This window comes from Microcaecilia unicolor, chromosome 10, assembly GCF_901765095.1.
Source record: "Microcaecilia unicolor chromosome 10, aMicUni1.1, whole genome shotgun sequence".
Lineage (NCBI taxonomy): Eukaryota > Metazoa > Chordata > Amphibia > Gymnophiona > Siphonopidae > Microcaecilia > Microcaecilia unicolor.
In genome coordinates, this window is record NC_044040.1 from 188,855,448 (window position 1) to 188,874,272 (window position 18,825).

The following is an 18,825-nucleotide window of genomic DNA, read 5'->3' on the forward strand; positions in this document are numbered from 1 at the left end:
CAGGCCCCTGTGGCCCCCTGTAGCTACGCCCCTGATTTACACCAGATTTCACTTGGTATAAATCCTCGTGCCTAAAATTGGGTGCGGATCCCGGTGGCAAACGCTGTTCTATATATGATGCCCAACTCAGAGCACCATTTATAGAATAGTGCTTAGCATTCTTTTTTTTTTTTTGCCGCCATATACACAATCTAGTCCACAATGCATTGGGAGAAAAGAGGTTGATTTTGTTACAGTCAAAATTTCATGGAAAAAAAAAAAAGAAATGGCCACTGTAGTGCCTTTTTGGATGGACAAAAAATACTCCTCCAGCAACATCACACAAATTATTTTGTACCTCTCCAACAAAACATTCAATTAATGTTCATATAGTTTAGTGGAAATTTGAACCATAATATTTTTTGCTTCAGTTTCAGGTTCTTCCTTCAGCTGTAGTAAAATACAATTTTAATAAATGATGTTTTTATGAACACACATTAGAATTTTAGAATCTTTCTTCTTGCTTGTTTGCTGGTATTTGTAAAATGTGTAATATGTTTGTAACCAAGCACCTTTTGAAATAGTTACAGACTTCAGTTTTTATACAGACGAAGGTCCTTCACAATTCTCTTCTAAGATCTCTCTATGTGGAAGACATGCTTGGTTTGAAAATCCTACAAAAAAAAAAAAGTTTTAGAAATGTAGTCAACTGATAAGACAGCACTGTCTAATGCATTACAATAACAAAATACAGTAACAACCATTGCTTCACTCTGGAATTCATTGCCAGAAAATGTGGTAAAGGTGGTTAGCTCAGCAGAGTTTAAAAAGGGTTTGGACATCTTCCTAAAGGAAAAGTCCATAGACCATTATTAAATTGGACTTGGGGAAAATATTTCTGGGATAAGCAGCTTAAAATGATTTGTACTTTTTTGGGGATGTTGCCACTGGATTGGCCACTGTTGGAAACAGGATGCTGGGCTTGATAGACCTTTGATCTGTCCCAGTATGGCAATCCTTATGTACTTCACATTAGCTGCATGGCTGCCATCCTCTGAGTGTCAGGAATGCCCCCAATAGTTACCAGAAACATTTTCCAGTTATCACAAGTTCATTCCTGATGTTAACATACACTAATTGCAAACTTTTAGAACAGATTAGTAAACAGGCCCCTAAGCCAGTAATTTTCAAAAGCATTTTTACCAGTTGCTTACTTTTGCAAATTGGTGCAGTGTATTGAAAATTACCCCCGAAGAGTAAACTATAGCTCATTATAATTCTCTATAGAAATAAATTCTGAAACAGCTACAAATGGATAGGTCTTAAATGACAGCAAATCATTTTAAAAAAGCAATGAGTGGCTGGCCCATTTTATTATCTATCATTATTTATTAGAATTTCAGGGGAAAAGTAGAATAGCAATTATAAACTAAACAATAAAATCTTACATAAGAACATAAGCGTTGCCATCCTGGAACAGACAGAAGGCCCATCAACCCAGTATCTTGTTCACAAGTACCTGGCAAGATCCAAGAACATTAAAACAGACTTTATGCTGCTTATCCTAGAAATAAGAAGTGGATTTCCCAAGTCAAGCTTAATAATGGCTTATGGACATTTCTTTTAGGAAACTATCCAAACCTTTTTTTAAACCCTGATAAGCTAACTGCTTTTACTGCATTCTCTAGCAACAAGATGTTTAATTACAAGTTGAGTGAAGAATTATTTGCTCCAGTTTGTTTTGAATTTACTACATAGTAGATTCATTGTGTGCACCCTAATCCTACTATTTTTGGAAAGAGTAAACAAGCAATTCATATCTACCCATTCCACTTCACTCAAGGGCCCTTTTACAAAGGCGCGGGAGGGCTAACATGCGGGTAGCCCATGCCCAATTGGCACTACCACCAGGGTAGAGCATGTGCCCAGCAATAATTCTGATTTTGGCATGTGCCGAATTCCGCGGTAGAAAATAATTTTCTATTTTCTACCGTGGGGGCGTTCCCGGCGGTAACCAGCAGCATGCCCATGTTGGCACATGCTGCATGGTTACCACATGGGTTGCACATGAGCCCTTACTGCTAGATCAATGAGTGGTGGTAAGGGCTCAGGCTGTAAATAGGCACGTGCTAGTTTTAATATTAGCGCAGGCCCATTTCCCGGCCCATTAAAAATAGACTTTTTCCCAGCTGTGGTAAAAAAAAAAGGCCTAGTGCATGCCTAAAAGATACGCCCATAGTACCGCAGGCCACTTTTTACCGCAGCCTTGTAAAAGGACCCCTCATACCTCCCCTCAAACATATCTTCTCCAAGCTGAACAGCCCTAACTGCTTTAGCCTTTCCTCATAGGGAAGTCGTCCCACCCCGTTTACCATTTTTGTTGCCCTTATCTTGATATAGTTTATGAAAGAGAAGCAAATCGGAGTACTGAACTTTGGAGTCCTTTTACTAAAGCACATTAGGTAGATAGGGCCAACTTCAGTAAACGGCGCTGAAAACAGGAACCGAGAAAAATCAGCACTCAGTGCTATTCTATAAAGAGCACTCAGGAAACAGCAATAGGAAACAACATCCTTCAGGTCTTAACCCTTTCATCTATGCAGACGATGTCACTATATACATCCCTTACAGATCCACACTGACAGAAATCGCTAACGAAATCAAGACTGGCTTGAATACCATGGACTCTTAGGCAAATGCATTTCAACTAAAACTCAATAAAGAAAAAAACTCACTGTCTTATCCTGTCATCCCAATACACCACGGACAATCCCGCAACTATCAACACCCCAGACCTCACCCTCCCTGTCTCGGACAGCCTGAAAATCCTCGGCATTACACTGGACTGCAACATTACACTAGAAAGCCAAGTAAAATCCAAGACAAAAAAAATGTTCTACTCAATGTGGAGACTCAAACGCGTGAAACAATACTTCCTGAGGGAAACATTCCGCAACCTGATACAAATCGATGGTACTGAGCCATGCTGACTACTGCAATGGAATCTACACAGGATGCAAAGAACAAATCCTAAAGAAACTTCAGACCGCACAAAACACGGCTGCAAGACTCATCTTCGGAAAAACACGATTTGAAAGCGCTAAACCCCTTCGCGAAAAACTACACTGGCTCCCAATCAAAGAAGGGATTGCCTTCAAAATCTGTACTATGGTTCACAAAATCATATGCGGTGAATCACCGGATTACATGACAGACCTAATTGACCTACCAGCCAGAAACTCATCCATATCAACACAAACGTACCTAAATCTACACTACCCAAGCTGCAAAGGACTCAAATACAAATCAACTTATGCATCCAGTTTTTCCTACATCAGCACACAACTATGGAACGCACTACCAAAAGACTTGAAAACCATATACAACCATCTACACTTCAGAAAGACACTCAAGACCCACCTGTTTAAAAAGGCATACCCTACAAATCCAACGTAAATACCTGATCTCTGCGACACAACAACACAAAAGTTCGTAATGGCCATCACCAAACTCTCCCGTCGAATGATTCCTCTATGTGGTCCTACCAGATGAACCTTACCCTATTACAACTTCACCTTGTATTTGTATACATCGGAGTCTGCAACTGCTCTCCGGCACTATGTAAGCCACATTGAACCTACAAAGAGGTGGGAAAATGTGGGGTACAAATGTAACAAATAAATATTTATAGAATTAGCACCTAGCAGTAATTCCCACAACCAACTTTAGGCACGAGCCGAAACCTGGTGCAAATACTGGCACGCAAGATGGGCATGGATCCCCGGAATTCTATCTTTTGAGAACGCCCCTGACCTGCCTATGCTTGTCCCAAAGCCACGCCCCCTTTTGAGCTGTGCACTATGGGATTTCTGTGCATTTGTATCCCACATTTTCCCACCATATGGCAGGTTCAATGTGGCTTACATATTGCTAAAAAGGCGGTTACAAAATTCAGATTTGTAGAAGTCTAGTACATAATACAGAAGTACAATAAACGCTTAGGTTGATATATTAGCATATTGTGAGAGAGGTTAATATTATTGTTTTCCATTTCTGAACTTTTTGTGATGTATGGTGGTGTGGGATTATTTATTATTTTATTTGTTACATTTATATCCCACATTTTCCCACCTATTTGTAGGCTCAATGTGGCTTACATAGTAGCGGAGAGGCATTACAGACTCTGGTGTAAACAAATACAAAGTGATGTTGTGGTAAGATAAAGTTCATGTGACACAGCCACACTTGGGAATCGTACAACGGAAGAGTTGTGTTATGTCCATTGCGTTCTTTAGTTTTGTTGTGTTGCAGACATCAGGCATTTATGTTGGATCGGTAGGGTATGCCTTTTTAAACAGGTTAGTTTTTAGTGTTTTCCGGAAGTTTAGGTGGTCATTCGTAGTTTTCAAGGCTTTTGGTAATGCGTTCCACAGTTGTGTGCTTATGTAGGAAAAACTGGATGTGTAAGTTGATTTCTATTGGAGTCCTTTGCAGCTTGGGTAGTGCAGATTTAGGTATGTTCATGTTGATTCGGATGTGTTTCTAGTTGGTAGGTCAATCAAGTCTGTCATGTATCCCGGAGCTTCACCATAGATAATTTTTGAGCATATTTTCGAAAGATCGCCGGCGATCTTCCGACACAAATCGGGAGATCGCCGGCAATCTCCTGATCCAGGCCAAATCAGTATTATCGAAAGCCGATTTTGGCCGGCCACAACTGCTGTTTCGTCACGGCGCCGGCCAACCTTCAAGGGGGCATGTCGGTAGGGTAGTGAAGGCGGGATGGGAGGCGGGGTGGGGGCACAGGTGCGAGATGGCTGGCTTCACCTTATAATGGAAAAAAAGTGGCCAGCTCGAACTAGCATTTCGCCGGCCGGACTTGGTCCATTTAATTTTAGGACCAATTCTGGAAAAAGTGCCCCAACTGACCAGATGACCACTGGAGGGAAGCGGGGATCACCTCCCCTTACTCCCCAGTGGTCACCAACCCCCTCCCACCCAAAAAAAAAAAAAACTTTTTTTGCCAGCCTGTATGCCAGCCTGAAATGTCATACCCAGCTCCTTGACAGCAGTATGCAGGTCCCTGGAGCAGTTTTTAGTGGGTGCAGTGCAGTTCAGGCAGGTGGACCCAGGCCCACCCCCCCTACCTATTACACTTGTGGTGGTTAATGTAGTGCCCTCCAAAAACCCCAAAACCCACTGTACCCACATGTAGGTGCCCCCTTCACCCCTTAGGGCTATGATAATGGTGTAGAGTTGTGGCAAGTGGGTTTTGGGGGGATTTGGGGGGCTCAGCACCCAAGGTAAGGGTGCTATGCACCTGGAAGCTATTTTTTTTAAAGTGCCCCCTAGGGTGCCCGGTTGGTGTCCTGGCATGTGAGGGGGACCAGTGCACTACAAATGCTGGCTCCTCCCACGCCCAAATGCCTTGCATTTCGCCGGGTTTGAGATGGCTGGGGCCGGTTTCCATAATGGCTGAAAATCGGAGCCGGCCATCTCATCTAAACCCAGCGATCCTGCTCTAAAACCTGGCGAGCGATTTGGCCGGCGCCAAGCGTATTTCAAAAATACGCTTGGCTCCGCCCCCTTGCGGAGCCGGCCCCGAAGATGGCCGGCCAGCGATTTGGCCGGCGCCGTTCGATTATGCCCCTCTTTGTGAACCAGAGTGCAGATTTTGAAAGCGATGCGTTCTTTGATTGGGAGCCAGTGTAAGAGTAAGAGGAGTAAGAGGCTTATAGAACAGCACGCAGCCAGACGCGCAATGAAACCCCTGCTACCGCATAAGTGTGATAAGTGGGTTTGCATTATTTCAACAGTTAGCGCACACTAATTTGCGCATTATGAGTAATTTGTGTTAGGGGTGCCAGCTAGGCAGGGTGGAGAGTGGGATTCAGGACCAAACAGCAGGTAGCACACAACACATACCACATGCTAATGACACTTGTGCAGTTAATGTGGGTCCCTTTAGTGCCTCCTAAATAGGAAGCAGTAAGTGCCTCCACACTAAGGTGCCCATTTACAAAGCTGTGGCAAAAAGTGGCTTTATTTCACCCTTACGCAGATCTTTACTGCGAGCTGTCACTTTTTGCTGTGGCCGAAAAATGGCTAATTTTTTAAAATATTTTCGGCATTAAAGGCCACTTGCTAATGTCAGTCCCAACAAACAACAAGGCAAACGATCCGTAGACTTCAAAGTGGAAGACAAGAAAGCAGATCGGGAGTAGATATACACAAACTTTAATAGTAGAGTTGCCGAAAACAAGGTCACGTGGTGGGAGCACGCTAACTTGTGGCGGAACACTCAGACTGGAAAGGCGTCTGTTCTGTTTCCTTGCAGAAGAATTTTTAAGCTATGGCCTAGAAGAGATTTGAGAGCCCCTGACGCAGCCCTGCTGGGCGAAACACAGCCAGTGTCAGGCAACATACAAGCTGCACACATTCTATATCCTCAACAAGGGTTCAGGGCCACATCAGCGATTGTCCATCAGTGTGAGGGCCCTTACCACCACTCATTATGTAGGCAGTAAGGGCTCACATACTAATCATGTACTAATCAGTTAATGTGCAGAAATGTGGTGTGCTAACTGATTAGCACAGACGCGCCAACTCTCCACCCCCTAGACACGCCCTTTCAACCAAAAAATAAAAAGTATTTTTTAGCACATGGGTAGGACACACACATCAGGATTTTAATACGGGATGCCTCAGTGCACCCTACGGTAAGCGGGGGAATCCCTCTACGACAAAGAATCACAGCAGGCAAAAGTAGAGGCTGACCAAAGACGAATCCACCACTGGAGATATTGTCCAACAGTCTTTTATTGATGCAAATAAAAGGAAGGACCCGGCACGGACTTTTAGTTTTTAGTCATATCTAATTCAACTTTTGCACAATCATTCCGTGACTTCATCCTTTCGCTTTTAGTGTATCTTTTAATGTATTTGGCAGTACACTTTAAACATGCATGATATATACTCGTTTAGTTTTTTACAACATCAGTTTTGTATTATACAACTTGTTTCTCATTACTTTTTATGTCTTTTATGTTTTACTAATGGATATTTCAGGGGCGTAGCCAGACTTCAGTGGGAGGGGGGGTCCAGAGCCCGAGATGAGAGGGTAAATTTTAGCCCCCCCTCCGGTGTTGCTGACCCCCCTCCCCGCCATTGCCGACCCCCCCATTGCCGACCCACCACCACTTTTCACGACCTCCCGCCCTCTCCCTCCCGCCACGAACCCTCCTCCGCCGTCGCCTACCTTCGGTTTTGCTGGGGGGAGATCCCAATCCCCGCCAGCCGACTCTTCATCCTGCAGTCAAAAAAGTCTCTTCATTCTGTTGCATGCTGACGTCCTGCACATTGTACGTGCAGGACATCAGATCTTCGTTGTTTTCTGAGTCTGACGTCCTGCACGTACAACGTGCAGGACGTCAGCATGCAACAGAACGAAGACTTTTTTGACTGCAGGACGAAGAGGACGTCGGCTGGCGAGGATTAGGGTCCACCGCCAGCAAAAGCGAAGGTAGGCGGCGGGGGAGGGTTCGCGGGAGGGAGGCCAGGACGAAATCTACAGGGGCCCAGGCCCCCTCAGGCCCCACGTAGCTACGCCACTGGGATATTTATGCCATTGTTCCTCAATAACATATGTATATGTTAGTATAAAAAAAATTTTAATTTTTAAAAATTCTTTATTTATATGTTGGTAATTGGTTAGTTTTCATTTGTTTAGATGTTTTAAATCATAATGTGTATTTTTGAACAGTATTGCAGATGTTTTATTTATTTTTTGACTTATAGAGCTTATTACTTGACCCCTGATGTAGGTGCTTACATGCGCTGAAACACGGACCGTGTCGGGTCCTTCTTTTATTTGCATCAATAAAAGACTGTTGGACAATATCTCCAGTGGTGGATTCGTCTTTGGTCAGCCTCTACTTTTGCCTGCTGTTAAAATACTCCAACACAGTAACATAGTAAATGATGACAGATAAAGACCTGAACGGTTCATCCAGTCTGACCAATAAGATAAACTCATTTTGCATGCTATGTGATACTTTATATGTATACCAGAGTTTGATTTGTCCTTGCCTTTCTCAAGGCACAGACCCTAGAAGTCTGCCCAGCACTGTTCTTGTACTAAAATTTCTGACGCTAACATCAAAGCCCCTTAAAATTTACATTCCAGCCCATCCAATTCTCTCTCATTTCACTTACTAAACCTGATTGCTGGCAGACTATTTTGGAGTAACCAGTGGCGTACCGAGGGGGGGGCGGTGGGGACAGTCCGCCCCAGGTGCACGCCGCTGAGGGGGGTACCGCGGCGCGCGCCTGCTCCTCCGAGTTCGCTAAAGTTCGCTGCAGCTCCCTCTGCCCCTGAACAGGTTACTTCCTGTTTCGGGGCAGAGGGAGCTGCAGCGAACGAACGAAGTTTAGCGAACTCGGAGGAGCAGGCGCGCGCCGCGGCACCCCCCCCCCCCAGCGGCATGCACCCGGGGGGGGGGGGTCATTTCGCCGGAGGGGGGGAGAGGTGTCATCTAGCAGGGGGGGCGCGCTGCACCCGGGGGGGGGGGGCGCATCGGCGCTCCGCCCCAGGTGCCATCCAGGCCAGGAACGCCACTGGGAGTAACAATTAATCGAGTATAATGCTCAGATGTACCTTCCAAAGTTTGAAGGAGTTCATATCTAACATCCTCCCGATCCTTCAGACAGTGATACAAGTTCCTTATAGTTCCATTTTTTTGTTCTTTTTCACGCCACAAGGCCAACATCTTAAACTTCTGAACTGTAAGTTCTTCATTCTTTTCCTTGATTTGCTCAATCTCATTCATATTTATTCCAAGGTAAGAGACACCAAGCATTTGCCACTCCTTGCCAAGCTTTTTGGCAAAGTCCATCAGCTGCTGATCAGTTATCATGCAATATGTCAGATCATCTAAAAACATAAAGAAAACATCGGTTTGTTCCAGAACTAGCTGTGACATGTTTACCCCTGCACATTCCTGTTACAGTTGTATTATTATTACTATCTGTATAGTGCTACAGGATTTGGATACCCATCTGGTACAACCATAAGAGGAGAAAAAAAGAGAAGAACTTTCATTCAAATATTTACCCAGAGGAGGAAAGCAAAGGAGGTGTCAACACAATACAACTGAGGAGTGAATTCCAAGAACAAGCAAGAGGATCCAGAGTATGGAAGGAGAGTTTTCTACATAGCAGGAGCTGCTCGTTCACAGAGCCCAGTAAAAAAAACAAGAAATAAAGAGTGGAGGAGTGGCCTAGTGGTTATGGTGGTGGACTTTGGTCCTGGGGAACTGAGGAACTGAGTTTGATTCCCACTTCAGGCACAGGCAGCTCCTTGTGACTCTGGGCAAGTCACTTAACCCTCCATTGCCCCATGTAAGCCGCATTGAGCCTGCCATGAGTGGGAAAGCGCAGGGTGCAAATGTAACAAAAATAAAATAGATACTATTGGAGATTCTACATGGAGTGTTGCTACTATTGGAGATTCTACATGGAATATTGCTATTCCACTAGCAACATTCCATGTAGAAGGCTGCGCAGGCTTCTGTTTCTGACGTCAGACTCACAGAAGCAGAAGCCTGCGTGGCCACATTGATAATCTGCAAGGGCCAGGCACAGGCAGCTCCTTGTGACTCTGGGCAAGTCACTTAACCCTCCATTGCCCCTTGTAAGCCGCACTGAGCCTGCCATGAGTGGGAAAGCGAGGGGTACAAATGTAACAAACAAAAAAAAAAAACACTGGCCCTCAGGGAAGAAAAAGGTGAAGGGATCACTGGCATTGTAGAAAAAGCTTTTCTTTTAGTCCTCCGTGGTATTGGATCCTTCATTTTTGTGGACTGGACTTGGTGATGATTACCTAATTTTATAAAAGGGTTGTTTCTTTTTTTATTATTATTATTATTGTTGCCTATTAGCTTTCTGTACAGGTGGATGTACTTGATTGCTTTATTTTGAAACTTATAAATGAAAAAAAAAAAAGAAGAGATCACTGGCTCAAATATTGGATGACTTACGTTTGCATGGATGGATGAAAATATGGTATAACAAATCCACCAGAGTGAATAAAGAACAACAGTGTCCCACAGTTAATCTCGGGAGGAGTGGGAATGGAACCAGGCTCTTCAATGGACAGACCGGAGACATTCAAAAATTTTTTGAAGTATAATTTATTAAATGAAGACTCTACAAGATACCCTGTTTTGACACTGCAAGTGCCTTCCTCAGGAGTCTTTATACTTTGTCTAAAGGAGTTAGCGGACAAAGCAAACAGGACAGAGTCACTTGGAAGTGACCGTGCTGGTCTTAAAAAAGACCTTTGGCTTACAGTAAAGAATGTGAAACTAGATGCCGCTAGTACTTCGAATTCTGAACGTCTCCGGTCTGTTCATCGAAGAGACTGGTTCCGTTCCCACTCCTCCTGTGTGTGCAAAGGAATGGATCCTCAGAAGCTTAGCCGAAATTGGGTGGTGGAGCAGGTGGGTGAAAGAGGGGTTGGTGGTTGGGAGGCGAGGATAGCGGAGGGCAGACTTATACGGTCTGTCCATAGCCGGTGATGGGAGGCGGGGACTGGTGGTTGGGAGGCGGGAAGTACTGCTGGGCAGACTTGTACAGTCTGTACCCTGAATAAGGCAGGTACAAATCAAGGTAAGGTATACACATATGAGTTTGTCTTGTTGGGCAGACTGGATGGACCGTGCAGGTCTTTTTCTGCCGTCATCTACTATGTTACTATGTTTTGAAAATATGATGTGTCATATGATTATTTTTACAAACATTTTCCTGTATGGTTATGTTGGAGCACCATGGGGAATCATCTACATTCTTTACTTGAGTGAAGACAAGATACAACCTACATCCAGACCCTGAAACTTAAACTCCCCTCCTCATCAACAGAGAATCCACCAGTGAGGTTAACAGAGTTAAGAGTAACTGAAGAATAAGGACTTAACCCAGTACTGAGTGTGGGCCACGCATACAAGGGACAGGTCAGACACAGGGCTTACTATTCTTATTTATCAGTAGAAATCAAACAAAATAAAACATGGAAACTTATTCTTAAAATCGAGCGTGGTACCGGAAGATTGGAGGGTGGCCAATGTAACGCCCATTTTTAAAAAAGGCTCCAGGGGAGATCCTGGAAATTATAGACCGGTGAGTCTGACGTCGGTGCCGGGGAAAATGGTAGAGGCTATTATCAAAAACAAAATTACAGAGCACATCCGAGGACATGGATTACTGAGACCAAGTCAGCATGGCTTTTGTGTGGGGAAATCTTGCCTGACCAATTTACTTCAATTCTTTGAAGGAGTGAACAAACATGTGGACAAAGGGGAGTCGGTTGATATTGTGTATCTGGATTTTCAAAAGGCGTTTGACAAGGTACCTCATGAAAGGCTACAGAGGAAATTGGAGGGTCATGGGATAGGAGGAAATGTCCTATTGTGGATTAAAAACTGGTTGAAGGATAGGAAACAGAGAGTGGGGTTAAATGGGCAGTATTCACAATGGAGAAGGGTAGTTAGAGGGGTTCCTCAGGGGTCCGTGCTAGGACCGCTGCTTTTTAATATATTTATAAATGATTTAGAGATGGGAGTAACTAGCGAGGTAATTAAATTTGCTGATGACACAAAGTTATTCAAAGTCGTTAAATCGCGACAGGATTGTGAAAAATTACAAGAGGACCTTACGAGACTGGGAGACTGGGCGGCTAAATGGCAGATGATGTTTAATGTGAGCAAGTGCAAGGTGATGCATGTGGGAAAAAAGAACCCGAATTATAGCTACGTCATGCAAGGTTCCACGTTAGGAGTTACGGACCAACAAAGGGATCTGGGTGTCGTCGTCGATAACACACTGAAACCTTCTGCTCAGTGTGCTGCTGCGGCTAAGAAAGCGAATAGAATGTTGGGTATTATCAGGAAAGGTATGGAAAACAGGTGTGAGGATGTTATAATGCCGTTGTATCGCTCCATGGTGCGACCGCACCTTGAGTATTGTGTTCAATTCTGGTCGCCGCATCTCAAGAAAGATATAGTAGAATTGGAAAAGGTGTAGCGAAGGGCGACTAAAATGATAGCAGGGATGGGACGACTTCCCTATGAAGAAAGACTAAGGAGGCTCGGGCTATACAGCTTGGAGAAGAGACGGCTGAGGGGAGACATGATAGAGGTATATAAAATAATAAGTGGAGTGGAACAGGTGGATGTGAAGCGTCTGTTCACGCTTTCCAAAAATACTAGGACTAGGGGGCATGCGATGAAACTACAGTGTAGTAAATTTAAAACAAATCGGAGAAAATTTTTCTTCACCCAACGTGTAATTAAACTCTGGAATTTGTTGCCGGAGAAAGTGGTGAAGGCGGTTAGCTTAGCAGAGTTTAAAAAGGGGTTGGACGGTTTCCTAAAGGACAAGTCCATAAACCGCTACTAAACGGACTTGGAAAACTCCAAAATTCCAGGAATAACATGTATAGAATGTTTGTACATTTGGGAAGCTTGCCAGGTGCCCTTGGCCTGGATTGGCCGCTGTCGTGGACAGGATGCTGGGCTCGATGGACCCTTGGTCTTTTCCCAGTATGGCATTACTTATGTACTTATGTACATATGTACTTTTTTATTGGACATAACTTAATTCATTTCTTGATTAGCTTTCGAAGGTTGCCCTTCTTCGTCAGATCGGAAATAAGCAAATATAAGTGAAACATCCAAGCATTTCATTGACAGTCTAGCAGGGTGGGGGTGGGTAGGAGTTATGCATGGGGACATCAAAGCATTTCATTGATAGTCTACCCACCCCCACCCTGCTAGACTGTCAATGAAATGCTTGGATGTTTCACTTATATATACTTTCAGCTACCACATTTGCTTATTTCCGATCTGACGAAGAAGGGCAACCTTCGAAAGCTAATCAAGAAATGTATTAAGTTATGTCCAATAAAAAAGGTATCATCTTATTTTCTTTCCATGTTTTATTTTGTTTGATTTCTATTGATAACCTTTAAGAGTGGACTAACACGGCTACCACACACCTCTATTCCACCCCAGAATACTGAGGGAGCTCAGAGAGGTTCTGGCGGGTCCTCTTAAAGATTTGTTTAATAAATCCTTGGAGACGGGAGAGGTTCCGAGGGATTGGAGAATGGCGGAGGTGGTCCCTCTTCACAAAAGTGGGGATAGGGAAGAAGCTGGAAACTACAGGCCGGTAAGCCTCACTTCGGTTATTGGAAAAGTAATGGAAGCCATGCTGAAGGAAAGGATAGTGAATTTCCTGGAAGCCAATAAGTTGCAAGATCCGAGACAACATGGTTTCACCAAAGGGAAGTCGTGCCAAACGAATCTCATTGAATTCTTTGACTGGGTGACGGGAGAATTAAATCAAGGACGTGCTATGGACGTCATCTACTTAGATTTCAGCAAGGCTTTTGACACGGTTCCCCACAGGAGGCTCTTGAATAAACTAGAAGGGCTGAAGATAGGACCCGAAGTGGTGAACTGGATTAGGAACTGGTTGACGGGCAGACGCCAGAGGGTGGTAGTGAATGGAGTTCGCTCGGAGGAGGGAAAGGTGAGTAGTGGAGTGCCTCAGGGATCGGTGCTGGGGCCCATTCTGTTCAATATATTTGTGAGTGACATTGCCGAAGGGTTACAAGGTAAAGTTTGCCTTTTTGCGGATGACACCAAGATTTGCAACAGAGTGGACACCCCGGAGGGAGTGGAAAACATGAAAAAAGATCTGAAGAAGCTGGAACAATGGTCTAACGTTTGGCAATTAAAATTCAATGCGAAGAAATGCAAAGTGATGCACTTAGGGAGTAGAAATCCAAGGGAGGCGTATGTGTTAGGTGGGGAGAGCCTGATAGTCACGGACGGGGAGAGGGATCTTGGGGTGATAGTATCTGAGGACCTAAAGGCTATGAAACAGTGCAACAAGGCGGTGGCCGTAGCGAGAAGGTTGCTAGGCTGTATAGAGAGAGGTATGACCAGCAGAAAAAAGGAGGTTTTAATGCCCCTGTATAAGACGTTGGTGAGGCCCCACCTGGAGTATTGTGTTCAGTTTTGGAGGCCGTACCTTGCGAAGGATGTTAAAAAAATGGAAGCGGTACAAAGAAAAGCTACAAGGATGGTATGGGAGTTGCATTCCAAGACGTATGAAGAGAGACTTGCTGACCTGAACATGTATACTCTGGAGGAAAGGAGGAACAGGGGTGATATGATACAGACGTTCAAATATTTGAAAGGTACTAATCCGCAAACGAATCTTTTCCGGAGAGGGGAAGGCGGTAGTACGAGAGGACATGAAATGAGATTGAAGGGGGGCAGACTCAGGAAAGATGTCAGGAAGTATTTCTTCACGGAGAGGGTGGTGAACGCTTGGAATGCCCTCCCGCGGGAGGTGGTGGAGATGAAAACGGTAACGGAATTCAAGCATGCGTGGGACAGGCATAAAGGAATCCTGTGCAGAAGGAATGGATCCACAGAACCTTAGCTGAAATTGGGTGGCGGGGGGAAGAGGGGTTGGTGGTTGAGAGGCTAGGATGGGGGAGGGCAGACTTATACGGGGTCTGTGCCGGAGCCGGTGATGGGAGGCGGGACTGGTGGTTGGGAGGCGGGAAATACTGCTGCACAGACTTATATGGTCTGTGCCCTGAAAAAGACAGGTACAAATCAAGGTAAGGTATACACGAGTTTATCGTGGGCAGACTAGGTGGACCGTGCAGGTCTTTTTCTGCCGTCATCTACTATGTTACTATGTTACTATGTATTTAGAACGCCACTCTGTCATAATTATGTTGAACAATGTTTCAGTGATGAAAACCTTACTGATATTATGATCTCAAGATGCCTAGTGAGCCAATAGATCTTCTGGGATAAAAATATTTTACATAATTATGCTTTTACGGAAAACAGCAAAAACAATTAACTAAACTACAGAAGTGCAGTGTTTTCATTCTACAAAGAATATGCTGCAAGCACAATAAAATCTGCATTGCCTACAGAGTGTTTAATAGAATGTGAAATAGTTCCCTCTAGTGGGTAAGTCGGCCACCAAACTTAATAAACTGGGCCCAAAATTTACAGAGGTAAATTTTCAACACCAAACAGGGAAAATAACTTTTGTATATGTCATCTAGGTGAGGAAATGGATGTTTGTCCACCCTAGAACTATGCAAGTATTTTATAAAAAGGCTCAGAGAGCACTGAGTCTTTTATAACATATGTATCGCAACACCAAAAAAACGTCATGCACAGCAAAAAAGCCTATTTTATAAGAAAATGATTTTAAAAATAACAGCAAAACTAGGGTGTTTATGCATATATAGGACACCACTTACATGTATAAATGGTAGATTTTGTAAACCAAATGGTGAATATAAGAACACTAGTAAAAAAGGCCCGTTTCTGAGAGCAATGAAACGGGCGCTAGCAAGGTTTTCATCGTAGTGTGTATGTTTGAGAGAGTGTGTGTGAGAGTGACTGTGTGAGAGAGAGTGACAGAGTGAATGTGCGAGTGTGTGTGTGTGTGTGTGTGTGACATACAGTGAGGCTGTCTGTGTGAGAGTGTGTGTGTGAGAATGAGAGTGAGAGGGTGTGTGTGGATGATTGAGGTACATAGGTGTGTGTGTGAGTGAGAGAGATGTGTCTGTGCATGGCACACTGTGTGCTTGTGTGTGTGTGTGTGTGAGAGTGTGAGAGATGTAGATTTTGCATTTGACAGTTTTGTGTATGAGGCAATTTGTAAGGAAAGCGGCAACTGGATTTGGGGGGGGGGGTCTCATGGGGTCTGTAGGTGTGTGTGGGTGTGTGAGAGAGACAGATGTTGAACTTGACTGTTACACTTTCTGTATAGAGGGGTTTGGGGGAGGGAGTGTGTGTCTGTGAGTGAGAAAGACAGATGCTGTGTGTCCATGGCAGTGTGTGTATGTTGGTGTGGGGGGTTTGGTTTTTTTGGGTGGAGTTTGTGAGTTGCATGAGCAATTATTGCTGCCATTTTTGTGTTGGGGGTTTGTTGGGGGGAGGGTACCAAAGGCTGCTACGTGTTTTTGTTTTTTTTGGGGGGGAGGGGTGAGTCACATACGGAGAGCAGGAGCATGGGCATCAAAATTGTTTTCTTCTGTCAGCGATGTTCGTCTTTTCCATGCTGCAGTGTAAGTGACCGGTTCTGTGTTCATTGTCCTTCCTTGTTCCGATGTAGTTGATTGTGATTGTATTCTTGCAGGTCGTTGATTGGTCCTTCGTGCGTCTTACATATCGTTCTGTCTAGTTCCGTTGCCTAGCATTCTTGCAGGTCGTTGACTGGTCCTCCGTGCGTCTTACGTCTGGTCCGTTGTGTAGCAAGGTATTGATGATGGAAGTCCTTCCTTATTTCTTACAGGTAGAACGGGTGAGCGATTCGATTCACTGAGTGTCAGTGCTCCACCCTCGACGTCATCACGTTGTGACGCGAGGGCGGGGCACACACTCATGGGGGAACAGCAATCTACACCACCACAGAAGTTGGAGACTTGCGGCTTCCGGCTTCATTAGAACGTTGGAGTTGCGAATTATGTCTGGATGGGGCGTGGCTGAGGGCGGGTCTATGAGTGAGGGTGATGAGTGATGCTGACAGCCTAGTCTACCAACAGTACAGGGCTTCAGTGCTTCACTGCCACGGAGTGAGCTTCAGAACGTTGGAGGTGAGAATTATTTATATAGATATGCACTGCCATACTGGGACAGATTGAAGGTCCATCAAGCCCAGTATCCTGTTTCCAACAGTGGCCAATCCAGGTCAAAAATACCTGTCAAGATCCCAGAACAGCAAAACAGATTTAATGCTGCTTATCCTAGAATCTTGAATATCAGTTGCTGAGTAACTATAAGCTGAGACACTTTGAGGACCAAACCCTGAGCCAGGTTCCTGAAACATGGACCAGGTTGATAAGGGTCTGTTTATGCTGATATAAATCTGCTAACAAAGTTCTGGCAATCCTGTTGGAGTCTTTCCTACCATGTGAGCACCCAGGTCAAGGCCTTGGGAGTCAGGTTGCTTGGTTCTCTAGGTCTGAGCAATAGGTTCCCTGGCAACAGAGGTGGACCACATGGTCACTATAAAAATTTTTTTAACCCCACAGGATAGTCCAATTCCCTCCCAGCAGTGCTACAGGCACCATCAACACATGGGTGATTGGTGGGCGGAGCAAGCCAAGTTGGACATGCCATTCTCTGGAAAGAGACATGTCTGTATAGTCCCTGAGACTAGAACAGCAGTCTCTTCTATCACCTTGAAAGCCTATCATAGGAAGACTCTTACTGCCCATCAGACATCAACAACAACTTCTCCAGGTGAGATAATTGCATAGCTCTATGGTTCCCAGCCACTGGTTCATGCTTTTTGGTTGCCACATCACTTTTCCATATAGACATGGCTCCCCCTGGCGTATTCCTTGGGTTTAATAGGTAGAGTCATTAATGTTTGGGGCTCAACGTGGAGCTGGGGGGTGGCAGTCAGGAGTCTTGATATGGTACTCAGTGGTCATGGCACCTGCAGCAGGGGGGAAGGTTTGGTGACTACTTCCTTGCAGGGCAGCTACATATGGGACATCAATATGACTTTCTGAATACCAGGTCCAACAAGCTCTTGATAAATGATGGCACTAGTAGGTGAAGTTCTTTCCTTCCTTCCTTCCTTCCTTCCCAGATTAGTCGGTCTGACCAAAGTTTGCCTGTTATTGGGCCCCAGCTGGCTAACACAGAGTAAGAAAGTAGCCTGAAATCGAGGTTGGAGTAGGTAAGATGCCTGGCAATGACCCAGTATGGTGCTGACTCCTCAATATGACTTCAGGCTGTGCAGCATCAAGAACAGCCAGCAAGCATAAGGATGGGGATAAAAAAAACTTGAGATCTGAGTCTTCTAGCAACTAAATAGTTCTTTAAACATATAATCCAAGAGGCCACACAAGACAGAGACCTGTATCACCTTGTCATATAAGCACACAGATTCCAACCAGAGACCAGCACAATGCTGTGCAACAAAAGGGTGGTTCAAGACATTATGCCAGTGAATTCCATACAGTGGCGTACCAAGGGGGGGGACGGTGGGGGCGGTCCGCCCCGGGTGTCGGCGGGTGGGGGGGTGCTCCGCCGTCTCCTGCAACCACCCTGCGTTTTTTTTTTTGTTTTAAATCCACTCAGCGAGGGACGCAGGCAGCGCCTCGTGTCTGCCCTGCTGTGTGCTTTGAAAAAAGAAAATCGCTTCGCTGGTGTCGGGCCGGCCTTCTCTCGCTATGTCCCGCCCACTTTTGAGGTAACTTCCTATTGCCTCGAGGGCGGGACATAGCGAGAGAAGGCCGGCCCGATGCCAGCGAAGCGATTTTCTTTTTTCAAAGCACACAGCAGGGCAGACACGAGGCGCTGCCTGCGTCCCTCGCTGAGTGGATTAAAAAAAACGCAGGGTGGTGGCAGGAGAAGAGGGCTCTGTCGCTCGTAGAAATTACTGCTTATGGTATGGTAGAATTGCTCTATAGGTCCTGAGTGTTTTGTATTCTCGGTATGCCTAGTACTGGATTTGGGGGGGGGGGGGGTTAAAAATGACCGGCCCCAAGTGTCAACTACCCTAGGTACGCCACTGATTCCATACCAAGAATGAATTGGCAGTTTAACAAGCACAGTATATAGGTCTATAAGTGTAAGTGTGTTTAACTTAATTGTCCACTAGTCACCCACCACAAAACATTTCAAGAAAGAGGCAGGGGATGGGAAGCATATTAAGGACACAGTTATGCTCCATTCCCACAAGAAAGGGTTATCAAAACAGTTGGCAGGATGTCCTATCATTGCCTCAGCA

At 44.9% G+C, this 18,825-nt stretch overlaps 1 protein-coding gene across 1 annotated transcript in view; it reads right to left on the minus strand.

Annotated features, from left to right (window-relative positions):
- Positions 1-465: 465 nt before the first annotated feature.
- The window catches only part of LOC115478369, a 112,754-nt gene continuing 94,394 nt past the window's right edge, over positions 466-18,825 (minus strand). The window contains exons 16-17 of the mRNA XM_030215670.1: positions 8,636-8,911; positions 466-653 (exon numbers count right to left, since the gene is read on the minus strand). Coding sequence (XP_030071530.1) covers positions 580-653; positions 8,636-8,911 — 350 coding nt within the window. The 3' untranslated portion in view covers positions 466-579. The remainder of the gene's footprint in view (positions 654-8,635; positions 8,912-18,825) is intronic.